The following is a 16,510-nucleotide window of genomic DNA, read 5'->3' as shown; positions in this document are numbered from 1 at the left end:
TGTAGCGCAGTACATGCTCTGGTTCAGTCAGAGCTAGTTCACTGCTGTAGGGCATTCCTGGAGCGGGTTCCTGATCTCGGATCTGATAGCCTTCCGGGCATGCTGCCCTCCTCATTGGGCTTTGGGGGAGGGCATTGGCTGGGAGGCTGGAGGGTTTTTCTAACTAGTTATTTATGTCAGGGCAAGTCCTTGATATTGTATTGTGTATTGTAAGGTATGGGGTAGGCCCCTAGGGCCAGATTTACACAGTCCTTTATTTGCCAAAAGATGCAGATTGGTTTCTAGCGGAATTTACAGAAGCACCTGAGCAGATAAAGTGCCTAACTCCCATTGCCCATAGAACATTGAATGAACATCTGTAGATGTCTGTACACATTGGAAGAAACCAATATAAATTAATAGGGGCAAAATCTGGCAGGGTGACCACTGAAAGGTCACACTCAGTGAGGAGTCATAGGGCAGATGTATACCATCCAAAACCCATGGAGAGCCCGTTTTGCAGGCTCTCCATAAAATGAGCTATGGAGGGATACTCCAAGGTGAAATATGGCATACTGTATGTTTTTGATGCAAGCTCCTCATTTGGCAATAGCAACCGTGTGCTAACAACCACACTCGCACATCAGCAATAACCCGCATGAGGCTGCTACTGACCAGAGTGTCACCACATATAATTGCTGTGAATACAAAGGGCTATTTGCTGTATAAAAATATTCTACAGAAGAAAATAATATCATAGTCGTCACTGTCCATTGACCAGTGAGAGGCTCTGTTGCTAATCTGATAAATGATTGATTAATCTTGTAGGGGATCAGAGAGCTGATTCTTAGATTTTAGAAAGCTCTTTATGGCTGTTCTGTTGGATCAGTTTTCATCCCTGCTGAGACGTGTTGGGAAACTTCAATCACTAACACATCTGCAGAGTCCAACGAAGTCTGCAATGAGAACAACTAAGGCTACGTCTTCACTACGGGGGGGTCGATTTAAGATACGCAAATTCAGCTACGCGAATAGCGTAGCTGAATTCGACGTATCGCAGACGACTTACCCCGCTGTAGGGACGGTGGCAAAATCGACCTCTGCGGCTTCCCGTCGACGGCGCTTACTCCCACCTTCGCTGGTGGAGTAAGAGCATCGATTCGGGGATCGATTGTCGCGTCCCAACGGGACGCGATAAATTGATCCCCGAGAGGTCGATTTCTACCCGCCGATTCAGGCAGGTAGTGTAGACCTAGCCTGAGATTCATTTTAAAATCCCAAAGCCAAGAATGTGAATTGGATTTTAGATCTTGCACAACACTAAAATGAGGAAAATACATCCAAGGCCAAACCGAGTTCACAACTAAACCTTCTAACTATCTAGCCACCTTTTAGCTCAGATGAGATCTTGTACCAGCACCTTATTGTAAATTGCACTTCTTTCTTTGAAGCAATACTTACCACTGTCTTGCATAAACCTACTGTTATAATTCACTACTTAGTTACAAATTATTGGGATCATAAATGCAGAATATTGAAACTGAGGTTATAGAAAACATTAGTCGTGCTTCTACAAAAGAGCCCTTCTTTTTCCTGCTTCCTCTGTTTTTTGTGATGTACTTAATCTGGGAGCCATGTCATCTTAAAAAGGTCAGTATCTCACATTTTGGCCTTGGACTAGCTCTGGGGTAACATTTTCAAAAGTGCTTAAGTGGCTAAGGAGCCTCCGGCCCATTATTTAAAGTGACTTAGGCACCTTTTAAAGGTATTTAGGTCCCTAAAGATGTAGGATTTTCAAAAACTTTGCATAACTCGAATTTTGCGTAAGTCGGAAACATATACCCGACCATTACGCAAAAAAAAAAAAAAAACCCTCCTATTTCTAGCTTACAGAACTTTTCCCGTAACTGTGGATTTGTGTAAGTCGGGTTTGCGTATACATGTCAAATACATGCCTTATTCCCATTGAAGTTCTGTTACCTGGGAGACAGAATGTGAAACTTGAATGATTCTCAAGAGCAAGTGAAAGCCGTGAGGGTGAGGAAAGTTGCTTACTCCAGGATCTGTGGCAATGCATTGACAGCCACTTAGCACAGCTGCAAGTAAACACAGAAAGCCAATTTCCTTATGAAGGTTTATTTATAAAAGCCAAGGTGTTTGGGAGTCACTGCTACATATTCTGGTGATTCCCCTTCCCTTGTGTAAAATGCACCACGCTGTGCACATGCAATCAGTTATATTCCAGATCAAACATTTTCTTCTCGTGTTTAACACATACACTTCACGTTCCTTAGTGCACTCTACAACACGCACAAATGTTAGGATATGCACATGTTGAGTTTTTCCATGAAAAATGTTATAAAAAATACAAACAAAACCCAAACTATCAACATGAGAAGCAATGTGCAAATGAGCCCAGCTACTCCCAGTCTTTGTTTTGTTTAAAAAGGGGGCCTCTATTTATGCCCCGGTGTCAGAGCTACTTGATTGGGAATATGACCATCTGCTTGGAATTGTACTTAAAAATGACCCAGTCAAATATTAACCCCCTTAATACTAGTAGAGGGGATTTTAACTGGCCAACTGCTTCTGTTTTAAGGTTAATATTTAGACCACCGATAACTGCACTAGATTTGATATAGCTATAGTGAATACAGCCTTATATTTTCATACATGGTTTGTCACTATGTTCACTATAAAATGCTTAAGGCTAGATCATGGCCAGCCCTCATGGGGATGTGCAAGAAGGGGAGGTCCCCTCATGACTCCTGGGCAGTCACTTGGTGCCACTGCAGTCCCTGTGCTTTCCTGAGGCCAAGGCCTGTTCCCTGCAAGTGCCCCCTCAGGAGCAACCCCTCCAAAAGAGCGAAAAAGGGGCAGAAGGGAGGCGCAGCTATGACCCCAAGCCAGCTAGCAGAGCTGGCAGGCCAGAGAAGGGATGTCATGCACTGGAAAGCTCCAGTATACACAATGTCTCCCCGATCCCTTTCCTACCCCACACCCAGAATTATATGTCCCCAGGCCACCCCCAGCATGGGCACCATCTGGCTCTTAATAGGAGAAACTCAGTGCCCGAAGAGTCACTCTCTTAGAAAACAGCTATCTGTGCATGATGCCTGCAGTCATGGACAATGAAGGGAAGGTGAGACTACCGGCACTTCCCAAAGTCTGTTTCCTTGTTTAGCCCATCAAGTGGAATGTTACAAACCGTTGCTGACATGAATGTAGCCACCTCACAATGGCTCTGCTCAAATGGACACAGGGGGAGATGCTGCCATACATCACAAAGCAGCCATACCGATCCACCCGTTACAGAACTGCTGCATGCAAATACAGTGTCACTTACATTTTGAGTGGAGGTTCAGACTATAAACGCATCACGCTTGTTTGTTCTGAACACACTAGATCCCATTAAAGACATAACTGATTTTTTTTAAAAATCATTAAAATGTTAAAAAAATAGCCAGATGTACTTGGAAACCCCCTGCTCCTCCCCCCCCCCCCCCCCCCAAAAAAAACCTAAAGAAGGGAATAGGGAAAATGTGGGAGTCAGAACAAATTTCTTTTCAGGCTGAAGATTGTCCATGTCAGAAATCTTTGGCTTTGGGGATAAGGATACTTGAATCAAATTTCTTCCCCCATACCGGGCCTGATGTTGCAAACCCACAATCATGCGAGAGTAGTAGTGACGCATGCAAGTAGCCCCATTGGCTTTAAGGACTGCTCACATAAGGGTATGCACAATCCGGACCATGTGAAGGAATTCGGTCTCCCTTTTTTTTAAGACTATGTGTGTCTATATCCATTCTCACAGCAAATCCTGCCTGGGGGTGGGGAAAACCCTCTGGTAATTCCACAAGGTCCTTTCATAGAATTTCTTTCCCATTCTTCCCTTGACGAGGAGGCGTTTCTAACCCTGCACTGGAGGAGGGAGAGGGCCTTGAAAGCCCTTCAGAACCCTAGATTCCTCAGGGAAGATGGCTGTACTGTGGATACTACTCTTAGGCCCTGATTTAGCAAAGCACTTATGGTTGTCTGGAAGTCATTAGGACTTAAGCATGTGCTTAAGTGCTGTATACAACCAGGGCCATAGTGCAGAGATCCAGCCCTCCCCCACTGCACCCCTCAGGAGCAGTGCTGCCATTGGTCCCACCCATTTTAAAAGAGGCATAGATGACATAGACTAGACAGATAGAGAGTGAATTTATACTGTCTGAAGTAGCACTGACTCGCAGAAAGATTTCTGTTCAGGAATCTGCCAGGTTCAGAGGGAAATATCCCACACACCCTGACTGCTCCCCCGACTCCATCCCCTCCTGATTAACAGACCCCAGCCCAATGTCTTCTGCGGGTTCAAAGATGTCAGAGCAACATTCGTTCCCTTTCCATATTCCCCTGGCCAGAACTCTTTTGCCAGCACAAATGATGGGGCGTGTGTAGGTCAGAAAGAGGGAAGAGAGGCTAATGTTTCAAGGGTACCGCAGGTTGTTGGCCCCAGTTAAACACCTTTAGCTTTCTGAAAGAATTAGTATAGCTAAACCAGTTAATAGCATCCTTCCTTAATTCTTGCATTACATTTAAATATGATCAAAGTGAACCCCCAGCTATTTAACAGACTCAGATGTTGGCAAAGACAATATATATATATACATATATATGGCTAGAAATTAATGTCTGATACTATAAAACTATACACAATACAATGAAATTATATTGCAAACTAAACGCTTCACACAATCTTTTCACAATACCCCACTGATTCATTCTAATGTTGTTGGGTTTAATTGCTGCTGCATAAGTATCTTCCATGTGTTCAGGGCAATGTGCAGAATTCTGGGTTAACGCCCTGCTTCAGCAGAGCACTGGAACACATACTTACGTCCATCCTTATTCAGCAAAGTGCTTCAGCAATATTGCTAAAGTCCCATTGGAATCAGGCACAGGCTTAAGCACTTTGCTTAACAGACAATGAGTGTTGAATCAGATGCTAAAAATGTAAACTAGGTGATTGGTACATGTTACTCTTCTGATTGTTATCCATCTCCGGGTAGAGCTGCTGCCGCCCTGGATTAAATATTTTACTCACTCTTTATCTAACCAGTCCTGAGAACAATTCTGTCATTTATACTAATAAATGCACATAAATACCAGAAATTAAAAAAACAGTCAACAGTGTGGTTCAAAGCAAAATGAGCACTGCTCAGTATACTGGTTTCCATTAATGAGATTTATAGCTGCAAACCTGGCATTCTGTTTTTTTTTTTTTTTTAAATCCTCAATGGATTAGAAAAATAACAAAGTGACATTGTTAATGTTAAGGTATTCTAGGTTTGGCAACACTAATATTTTTACTTTACATCATGGAATAAGAATACACGTCAGTGTAATATTGATGACGTGATCAGCCTAACTTAAATACATGTAAACAATAGGCTTTGACAATACTTACAAATGCATCCTACATCTGGATCCACAAAGGCAGAACCCTGTACAAGTGTAGAGTTCCAACTGCACAGATCTGAATGCAGGATTGGGGCCTAAGGGCGTGATCCCGCAAACCGGTATTGGCATAAGTAGTCTCTACTCACCTGAGCAGCCCATTGACTTCAATGGAACTACTCTCACAAGTGAGGATTATTTACATGCTTAAGGCATTGCAGGACAGGGTGGTAAAGCCCCATTGTATATAGAGAATCCTTTATCAATGTAAAACGATCGTTTTTTATCAGAGTTTAAAAAAAGGACTACAAAAGATTCAATGTGATTCCAGGTGATGCTCAGTAAGACATATTTTACCCCTAGGTTGTGGATATCAGCTTCATATATTCCAATAACACAATCATATTTTCATAAACATTAAACTAAATATGAAAGTTAACAATTTTAGTGGTTAAAGGGGACAGTAACGGAAATGAGCAACCTTCATTACAATGATTTTCCAGTGTCTTCCCTTCTGACCAGTGGATGTTGTGAGATTGCCGTTGTGTCGGCTGCATTCAATACCTCTTCGCATCCTCCAAGGCATGGCTACTGCCGGTCTGCTTCCACTCGCTTTTTACGAACTATGCCAGTAAAATCAAAAACCATCTCTCAGCGTTAACTTACTAAACACCCAAGCACATGTCTCAATGTGACACTATTTGGGACTAGAAAACTGGGTTATTCATATTTCCCTTCTCAAGGACCGAGTGCATAGTACCCTCAACTCTCACTCAAATCAATGGGAGGGTGGGCTGGGCCAGGCCAGTTTGTTTACCTGCAGCGTCCGCAGTTTCGGCTGATCGCAGCTCCCACTGGCCACGGTTCGCCCTCCCAGGCCAATGGGGGCTGCGGGAAGCGACGCAGGCCGAGGGATGTGCTGGCCGCCCTTCCCACAGCCCCCATTGGCCTAGGACAGCGAACCGCAGCCAGTGGGAGCTGCGATCAGCCAAACCTGCAGACGCTGCAGGTAAACAAACCGGCCCGGCCCGCCAGCGGCTTTCCCTGGCGGGCCAAAGGTTGCCGATCCCTGTTCTAGGAGGTACAGGATTGTGTCCAGAGGTTTCACAGATTCATAGTTTAAGGCTAAAAGGGACCTACGTCATCTAGTCTGAGTAATCATGTAACCACGGGCCACAGAATTTCACCCAGTTATCCCTGTATTGAGCTCCGAAACTTGAGTTTGGCTCAGGGCCGCCTGGGGTGGGGGTGGGGGGCAAGTGGGGCAATTTGCTCCAGGCCCCGGGACCCGCAGGGGCCCCCACAAGAGTTTTTCAGGGCTCCTGGAGCGGGGTCCTTCACTCGCTCCGGGGCCCCCAGAAAACTCTTGCGGGGCCCGGGCCCCCGGAGCTTCTTCCGCTCCGGGTCTTCGGCGGCAATTCAGCAGCGGGGGGTCCTTCCGCTCCGGGACCCGCCGCCGAAGTGCCCTGAACACCCGCGGCGGGGGGTCCTTCCGCCCTGGGACCCGCCGCCAAAGTGCCCTGAAGACCCGCGGCGGGGGGTCCTTCCGCCCCGGGACCTGCCGCCGAAGTGCCCTGAAGACCCGCAGCGGGGGGTCCTTCCGCCCCGGACCTGCCGCCGAAGTGCCCTGAAGACCCGCGGCGGGGGGTCCTTCCACCCCGGGACCTGCCGCCGAAGAGCCGGGTCTTCGGTGGCAATTCGGCAGTGGGGGCCCCCGCCGCCGAAGACCCCAGGCCCCCTGAATCCTCTGGGCGGCCCTGGTTTGCCTAAAGCATATCTTCCAGAAAGGCATCCAGTCTTGATATGAAAACTTTAAGCGATGGAGAATCCACCATTCCTCTTGGTATTTTGTTCCAATAGTTAAATTTAGGTGATCAGTATGGCTTGTATCATTTGTTTTTTTTAAAGACCATATTGCTCCAACTAAATTGAAACAGGTACTGTGGGCTGTGTAGGAGTGCTAAATCCTCCTCATTGGATTAATTTAAGGGTGATGTAGCCAAAAATCAACAGCTGTTCCAATTGCAAGAGTTTCTCTTGTGGGGTTACGAAATAAGTAAAAATTCTGTTGTTCCATATGCTAACACTACATGCAAATATGCATGGTTAAGTCATTTGATGTCCTTGTGAGAAACATATCTGTATGAAAGAATCAGACTTTTTATAATATACTTTCACATGGTACTGATTACTAACAACAAGGAAAATAACAAATCAGACCCAAAAGGAAACATTTTAGTCTCAGAATAGATCTCTGGGTTGCATGGGCCATTGGATAATACAGTAAACCTTAATTAACCCACAAATCTGCACTGAAAATGGATTATTTTGGGGGGATGCAGTTTAATGAAGCACGGATCAATGACATTCTACTATTGTGCCCTGAGCAGGGCTACTCCGGGTGATGTCTTATTCCCTGCAATGCAATGGAGGAGTCCCCTGGCACTCAGCAATGCACTGTAAGAGGGCCTGGGAAGTTCTAACTAGTCCATTGTGCTGGTGCTCCTTGCCATCCACAGCATTAGCTATTCTGTAACCCTGTTCAGTCTGCACTGAGCCATAAGGCCAGATTAATGCTGTTCATACTAGATAGGCTTTGGTGTTACCAAACTGCACTGGGATACCATGTTTGTGATACTGGGTTTCTGAAATACAGACCAAAACAGGCAGAGCGGGAAGAATACTTCTCATTGCAGCATGCCAGTAATGACAATCTCTGGCTACGAACTTCCTTTAATGTAAACATTAAAGCTCTTGGCAAACAGACTGCATTATCCCAAAGCCTTGCAGTGCAAATGTCCGTCATTTTGCCTCTGCTTCCAATGTTGTGCTTTTCCAGATATGGTTTTATGAAGTATTCTATTGTACTAAATAGTCAGTGATAATTTGCCAATGCAAAAGAGGAAAATGGACTAGATGCAAACCAGGAGAAGGCAACATTCTAGAGTAATTGTCTAAATGATAAGGATGAGAGATTTAACCAGCCTTTATCCTGCTGGGGACAATTAGAATTTCAGGAAATAAAGCATATCATGGGAATTCAGCAGGATGTTTAAGTATTGCTAAAAAATAAAGTCTCTGCACCAAAGTATGCATTCGTTCATTTTTTGCTAAGTCCTTACTGGGGCAAACCCAGACTGAAGTCAATGGGTGTTTGCCTGAGAAAGGACTCAGTAAAAACTGATTAAGGACCTCAGGATCTGGCACTATTTGATTATTTTTTGTCTACAGAATGTATAAGGAGGGCAGGAGTTGGCCTGCAAGAATTGCTGATGAATGTCTGTAGCATCTTACCTAGATCGTTATTTTTAGTAATAGCTGCAGCTACCCTGGTTCTTGGACCTTGCTTTGTGAACTGGTATCCAAATTTGAGAATCTTGGAGTTCTCCTCAAGCATCTGGGCAATCTCCATCTCTACAGCTGTCCCCAGCTGCTGCCTCTGTTGGGTGACACACAGTGAAAAGAAAAGGAAACATCTTCTCACAAAAGAAAGAGAAGTGGTTACATTCAGTAATGTGCTACAAACTGGAAAGAGAAACCATCTCTGGAGAACTTCCTCTGGGCTTTCTTTTTAGCATTTGTCAGTTTTGTTTTCTATTGCTTAGCAGCATGTGCTTGGGAATGAGGTGCAGAAAGTCTGATCCATAGGATTTTGCCTTGCCTCTTTGACAGATCCCAAACCTAAAATATTATAGAAGAACATAGGGAACCTACCAGAAACTAAACAAAGCAGGCACCAGTTTACTGCCCGCTCCTTACCTGGTTGTCAATTTTGATCTCTGTCAGGGTTTCATTCTCTTTTAGTGCATCAATCAGTGCCAGAATGCCAGCCCCAGTGATGAAATTGGATTCTATATTTAGACTCTTCAGTGTCTTGTTCACTTTTAACATATCTGCAAAAGCCTGAAGAGTCAGGGAAGAGGTGGTATGAGTTTGAAACTCTGAAAGCTTCAGATAACACCAAGAATCTGAATTGTGGTTAATACCTAGAAAAGCATTGCAAACAGAGTCATGGAGGAAGAGTGTATTCCTAGAACAGAACAGGTTATAATGCCACTGTGCACAGTCACAAGAGACATCTGAAAAACAAGCCCCTCTGTAGCGGGGCAGTAACCCTGCTCCTGACGAAAAGGGGTTAAAAGCAGCCCTGGAGAGGGCTGCAGCAGGGAAAGGCTAGGCTGATTGGGGAAGGAGCCACAGCTGGGGCCACATCCCAATCAGGCCACAGCTGGCTCTATAAAAGGGCTGTGATCCAGGAGCTCAAAAGGAGTCTCTCTCTAGCTATCTGAGAGAGAAGGACCTGGCTGCCTGGGAGCTGAGAAGAGTACCCAAGGTGGAGCAGTGCTGGGGAAGGGCAGAGGGAGCTGGGGAGCTCCAGCCTGAAAAACCCCCAGGCTGCAGGCCTTGAAAAGGGCCTATGAAAGGTACTGGGGCTGCAGAAGGGCTGCCCAGAGATAGGCGAAGGCAGCAGATCCTAACACCCCTGGCCGACGACGAGTGGTTTACAGACTGCAGTCAGTGGCGTAGCCAGGTGGAGGGAACAGGGGGAGCAATAAAAAAAAAAAAATAGGCGCCACCCGCTGTGGCGCTTTTACTCCCCTGGCGGCGCTCCGGGTGTCTTCAGCGGCACTGAAGGTCCCGCCGCCAAAATGCCGCCAAAGACCCGCGGAGCGAGTGAAGGGCCCACTGCTGAAGTGCCGCCAAAGACCCAGAGCGCCACCGGGTGAGTAAAATAAAAGCACCGCAGCGGGTGGCACTTTTAAAATTTATTTTATTTTTTTAAAATCGCTCCCCCGGGTGAGTACAAAGGCGCCAGGAAATTGACAAGGCACCACCTTGTGCTCAGTGGGGGAGCGGCTGCTCTCCCCTTAGCTACGCTACTGACTGCAGTTTGCCCCAGTGAATGGGGGCTAGAAGGGACTGGCAGTAGCCACTGAGGCAAGGTGGGGATAGCGGGTTGGGGGTTCCCCTGGGTGGAGAGACCCAGATTGTGGGTTACTGCTAGGGGCAGAACCCTGATGTAAAGGGCACCGGGGTCTGGGAGGAACACATGGGCCAGTGGCAGGCGAGACACTGGCCTGCAGAGGGCGCTCTGGGCTGGAAGAGCTAATTCCCAGGACAACCAGCAGGAGGGGCTGCGCCAGTGAGTTGTCGCCCCGCCACACCCTCCTAGAGACAAATGCAGCCTTAGTGAACAATTCTGTCTTTTGAAGCCGTGTTTCAACTTACAACAGCAACAGGGTCATTGCTTCGAGTGGCTGCGAGGCTGAACTTCTTCACGTGGGTGTTGGTTTCCAAAGCCTTGGCAAATTCTTTCAGCGTCGGAATTGGGATGTTCTACATTAAGACAAAACCCAGTAAACATTACAGCCAATCACATCACCAGACATTTATTTTGATGATTGCTACATTAATTAACACTGCCTCTCTGTACAACTTCTTAGCTATTCCCTGTGCTCTACAAAGCCCGTCAGGCCAGAGTACTGTAACTTGCTCAGCTTTGTGGCTGCCCTTGAGGACCGCTCAATGCCTTGAGCTAGGGCAGAATGCAGCCACCACCTTTTAAGCAAGGCAGGCCAAAGTGAAAACACTGCTCTGCACTGTTTTTCGTATTCATTTCCAGGTGCAATGAAAGGTGCTGATTTATTTGTAAATTCCTAAACAGTCTGAGAACTGATGATCCTCTAGGCATCTCTTCTACCATGCACCATCCTGGAAATTAAGGCTGGTGGCAATCTCTTGCTGTCTGTCTCCAGGGTTGAAATCCTGAAGCATGGCCATAATAATCTCATTGGCGGGCCCCCATCGTCAGCATAGGCTCCCTCTTGCAATCTGACAAAGCCTGAGTTTGGCCCCATGGGCTAGAGCGAAAATTTATCTGTTAAATCTGGCTTTTTAGCTGGGACACAAATTTGCTGCTGGCTGCAAGGAGGTCTAGTAATTGGTTGCGGATTTGTTACCGGCAGGTGAGAGTGAGTGGTGAGCTGTGGTACAGCTTTGTGGTTGTATTGTTGGATCATTGGTATTGCTTATTTTTTTCAAATGTACACTCGTGCCCAGAAACAGTGTGATGAGGGGTGAATAACCAATCCATAAACCCTTAGTACAACAGGCACTGGCAGCTTTGGGCATGAGCCTAAGTCTTGATATGGAATTAGACACCTGGAGGTGAGATTGCTACCAAACAAGCTGTACTGATAAAGAGAAGAATACAATGAATCAACTCAACATGCTGGTCCTTTTAGAAAATTATTTAGGCCTGGTCCACACTACCCCCCCCACTTCGGACTAAGGTACGCAAATTCAGCTACGTTAATAATGTAGCTGAATTCGAAGTACCTTAGTCCGAACTTACCGCGGGTCCAGACGCGGCAGGAAGGCTCCCCCGTCGATGCCGCGTACTCCTCTCGGCGAGCTGGAGTACCGGCGTCGACGGCGAGCACTTCCGGGATCAATCCGGGATCGATTTATCGCGTCTAAACCAGACGCGATAAATCGATCCCAGAACATCGATTGCCTGCCGCCGGACCCTCCGGTAAGTGTAGACGTACCCTTAAAACAATATGAAACAAGAAAGAGGAAAAAATAATGAGCTGCTATTTGTCACCACCTCTGAGCTCAAAGCAAACACTAACAAAGCTTTATCCTATTCCTAGATCCAACCAGCCACTCTAAACTGTGCAGACAAAAGGCGGCGGAGGTTGTTCTGCGTCTGAGCTTCCCAACTTTTCCCTTTTCATCTGTGGGCTAACTGAATTAGGCCAATAATTGTGTGGTACCCCGATAGGTGCTGGAACAACGGGTGCTGCTGCACCCGCTGGCTTGAAGTGGTTTCCATCAGATACAGGGTTTACAGTTTGGTTCAATGACTCTCAGCACCCTCCCATACAAATTGTGGCAGCACCCCAGGGTGCCCCATGAGGTATCTTGCTTTACCAGCTGTTAGAGAAATGAAGGCAGAAGGGACCCCTTGCTTGGAGTTCTAATTGGCAGCTAATTCAATGCCAGGTGTTGGTGACCCTTGGAATAACTGGGACAATTCCTATCTGCTCCTCTTTCTCTCCTGAGTGTCCTGTTCCTCCCAAATATTGTAAATGCAGCAACATGTTTGAAAACAAAACCCCACGTTTCTAAAAAAACATTGTAAATCTGTCATCTCAGATGAACCCTCCTGCAGCAAAGAAAATGAAGCCACAACCCCAATCCAAATACCTTTATGTTGTTCAGATTGACTTCAAGGAGGCTAGGGTCATTTGCTTTCATCCTTTGCAAACTTGTTTCCACATTAGTTGGATTCGGTGGCTCCTCGAAAATTGGCTTGACCTTTTCACCTTTGACCACATCTGAAACACAGGATCTAATTAAACATGCATCATTGGAAATAAACTGGCTTTTCCGAACTCTCACTTATGTTTGGGTTGAGGCACGCTGGATGTTGCTGTGGCGAATCTCATGTTTGTGATGAATACTTGTGAGCCATGGAGGGAGGGTTCTGGATTTCTGACTAGTGTTTCTCTGAGATGCTGATGCTTTTGTGGCCAGTAAAGAATGGTATCACATTCAGTTGCCTCTCCCACTGTTTATTAGTTTGTGCAGCTATACGCAAGAAAGAAAGTGCAGCCAAAGCGCGGAGATGAATAACTGAGATACACTTTAGAACACTTTTTTTCCCAGTTTGTGGGAAAGTCATAGAAAATACTTTTCCTGGGGGGCAACCTTCTAGCAGACCCATTAACAAAGCCAGATGAAGGTGACATGAAGTGTATGGTATGACATTCACTGTGCTATATACACTAGAGTTAGTGTTATACACCAAATTGTGACCAGCACCGTGCTCTCCCCCATTCTTACATCTCTCTGTAGGTGTCAGCTACAATGCAGTTGGGAGCACAGGCCTTCTCTTTCCTAGTGCCCTTGCAGGACTCTTACAAAGGGCAGGAGCTAGGTAAGGGCGTGGCCACACCTCACTCCCCTCTCCACACTGGCCAGCAGAGCTGGTGCAGAGTATACTGCACCTCCTCCAGGCCAGGCCTGGTGTAGATCAGGGGTGGGCAAACTTTTTGGCCGGAGGGCCACATCGGGGATGTGAAACTGTATGGAGGGCTGGGTAGGGAAGGCTGTGCCTCCCCAAACAGCCTGGCCCCCGCCCCCTATCCACCCCCTCCCACTTGCTGTCCCCTGACTGCCCCCCTCAGAATCCCTGACCCATCCAACCCCCGCTGCTCCTTGTCCCCTGACCGCCCCCTCCCGGGACCCATGCCCCTAACTGCCCTCTGGGACCCAACCCCCCCTGCTCCTTGTCCCCTGACTGCCCCGACCCCTATCCACACCCCCGCCCCCAGACAGGCCCCCCGGGACTCCCATGCCTATCCAACCCCCCCCCCCGTTCCCCATCCCCTGACACCCCCCCAGAACCTCCGCCCCATCCAACCTCCCCCTGCTCCCTGTTCCCTGACTGCCCCGACCCCTATCCACACCCCCGCCCCCTGACAGCCCCCCCACCAGGACTCCCACGCCTATCCAACCGCCCCCTGCTCCATCCTCTGACTGCCCCGGGGACCCCCTGCCCCTTATCCACCCCCCCCAGCTCCCTGCCCCCCTACCCTGCTGCTCAGAGCAGCAGGAGCTCTCAGCCCCGCCGCCCATCCGGAGCCAGGCACGCCGCCCGCGCTGCGGAGCAGCAGGCCAGAGCACTGGCGGTGTGGCGCACTGAAGCTGCGGGGGAGGGGCTGGGGGATTGCCTCCCCAGCCAGGAGCTCAGGGGCCGGGCAGGATGGTCCCGCGGGCCGGATGTGGCCCGCGGGCCGTAATTTGACCACCTCTGGTGTAGATGCTGAGCCGCTGTGCTTGCTAGGGTGCTGCAATGTATCCCCTTTGCATTCCCTTCCAGCAAATCTAATGAACATCTATTTTCCTTGAAATTAAAACCAAACCCAAACTGTGCCCTTTGGAGTGGACAGTCACCCTTTCATCCTATGAGCTACTCTGGGTTGGACCCTGCCTTTCCTGCAGATCTTTGCCATCTCCTGGAAGTTCTGGCCCCATCACCACAAAGGAGAGCGTATGGTAGGAAGTCTGCACCGGAGAACCTGCAGGCCAGTCAGGTTAGTACCAGTCCCTTCTGTGCATCTGTCCTTGGGAAGGGAAGCATGTTTGCCTATGGTATGTGACCAGAGTCCTGAGCTGTATCATTAGGGACAAATTCTGTCCTCAGCTTTATGTGCAAAGCTCCCAATGCAGTCACTCTGAGCCAACCATGTGCATCCAACTCTGAGGGAAGCATGTAGTCTATTGCACAGGATATAAAATAGCAATATTGAAAGGAACCCAGGGTTTATGGTCCTGCCATAAAGCCTGCAAAGGGAGATACGCTTGTGAATATATCTGGTTATGTTCTGAGAAAGTGCCCCTTTCCCTCTAAACACACAGTGCTAACATCAAAGACTATGATGATGAGGCCCCTTAGCGTCCACCTCCATCTCTGACATTAGCAGCCCATCTATAAATTCAATTAGCTCTTGTAAAATTGCAACATCCGCACATTCTAAATAATAAAACTATCAAAGCATGAAAAGCAGCTCTCTGCCAACACCAAGATTTATGAAGTCTTTGCATATCCCTGCTCCAAAGCAATACAATTTTTAATGTTGGCAGCCATGTACTATAAAAGAAAATCAATCATTCCAGGAGATGCATAAAAATCATAGCATACAACACAATTAATACCTATAATTCCCCAGTTTATAATTCTGGAGATGAATAATAAGCCTTGCCCACCCAAGCTGCTACAGCCAAGAAAGGAATGTGTTACTGACCACAACTGAGTTTAAACATGTTTTTTTTGTAGTGCAGAAAGTCATGTTCTATTCAAGGGGCTTGTGTTGAAACCTGAAAGTTTACATGCACTTCCATGAGGTGCAATGGGTGACACTCATCCTGGTGCACTGGGACAGGACAAAGCCAATGCACCAATTAAATCACACCTAAGCTCTTTGTAGAACTTAAGTGTTACATAAACCTTGAACTGGATTTCACTATTTGAGCAGATTCCAACTCTTTTTGCTATGGAGCATGTCCCAGTCCACTCCCCACAGGACCTCCCAATGCCTCCATAAATACTCCAGTAGCAGCCTTCAGAGAATTACTGATGTTGGAGATTGCTAATAAAATGCACTTGGAGAATTCACCACCCTTTGGATTCAAACTAAAAATTACACCAAAACATTTTTGCATTTGTAGCAGCATTCTACTAAGCTGAGAGCCAAGGACCAGCCATTGAAGGACTATTTGTTAGAGATTGTAACCCTGTCCACAGAGTAGACTTTCTACTTTACCATGTCATGAGTAGTTAGCAGTGATTTTCTCCTCCTGTTATGCTGCCTGCCACTGCCAATGAATTTTATCTTATTTCTTTAACTAGGGAACTGTTTTGTCATGTTAACAATCAGCTCTTGAAATGTGTTCCCCTTTTTTACTGAAAAATTACACTTAGCTAGGAAAAGTTATTGCTTTTGGACCAAGGAACAAAGTGATCTGACAGAGCAACTTTCTGGTGTTAAATTTGTGATTGGAGCATAGTTTAGCAAACCCACATAGCTGACATTGTGACCCAATACAACAAAAATAAGCTCAAGTTTATGTGAATTAGTACCATAATAAGTTGCATGTTCTGGGATAGCCTCCAATTTGCACAGATTCTCACTGGGAAGGGTTGCAGAGATATCTCAGTCCTGTTCTGCCTACCTCCATGTCCTCCTCTTGGGTGATCTCCTCACACAGATAAGGGCGGAGATGAAAAGTCCCTGCTGACAACAACTGCTATTGTCACAGCCCATACAAGAGGGGAGACTTCTTATGTGGCTACCTTTTCCTGTGTACTCAGGCAAGGGCCCATCACATCTAGTATTGAAATGCACAGCGGGACGCAGAATTGGAACCCTGGATCTGAACATCCGTGAACTCAGGATGTGCAAAGGCATTGGATCCAAACTTTGCAGCTTCTCCCTAAGTTTGCGGACAGGCTGAGCCAAACCCCTGGAGCAAAGAACTCCAAACATTAGGGGAAGTTCAGATCTTGATCTAAACTCTGCAG

General features: G+C 47.0%; 1 protein-coding gene across 2 annotated transcripts in view; it reads right to left on the bottom strand.

Moving 5' to 3' along the window:
* Positions 1-3,495: 3,495 nt before the first annotated feature.
* Positions 3,496-16,510, bottom strand: part of LOC112106606 (tropomodulin-2) — a 63,547-nt gene continuing 50,532 nt past the window's right edge. For both annotated transcript variants that reach the window (XM_026648300.2, XM_029910775.1), the window contains exons 6-10: positions 12,631-12,761; positions 10,648-10,755; positions 9,178-9,321; positions 8,713-8,857; positions 3,496-6,041 (exon numbers count right to left, since the gene is read on the bottom strand). In XM_026648300.2, the coding sequence (XP_026504085.1) occupies positions 6,007-6,041; positions 8,713-8,857; positions 9,178-9,321; positions 10,648-10,755; positions 12,631-12,761 (563 nt within the window). In that variant the 3' untranslated portion in view covers positions 3,496-6,006. The remainder of the gene's footprint in view (positions 6,042-8,712; positions 8,858-9,177; positions 9,322-10,647; positions 10,756-12,630; positions 12,762-16,510) is intronic.

This window comes from Terrapene carolina, unplaced genomic scaffold (assembly GCF_002925995.2).
Source record: "Terrapene carolina triunguis isolate 2854851 unplaced genomic scaffold, T_m_triunguis-2.0 Scaffold67, whole genome shotgun sequence".
In the NCBI taxonomy this organism is placed as follows: Eukaryota; Metazoa; Chordata; order Testudines; family Emydidae; genus Terrapene; species Terrapene triunguis.
Note: the sequence above shows the minus strand (reverse complement) of the source record. Positions and strands in the feature narration are given on the sequence as shown.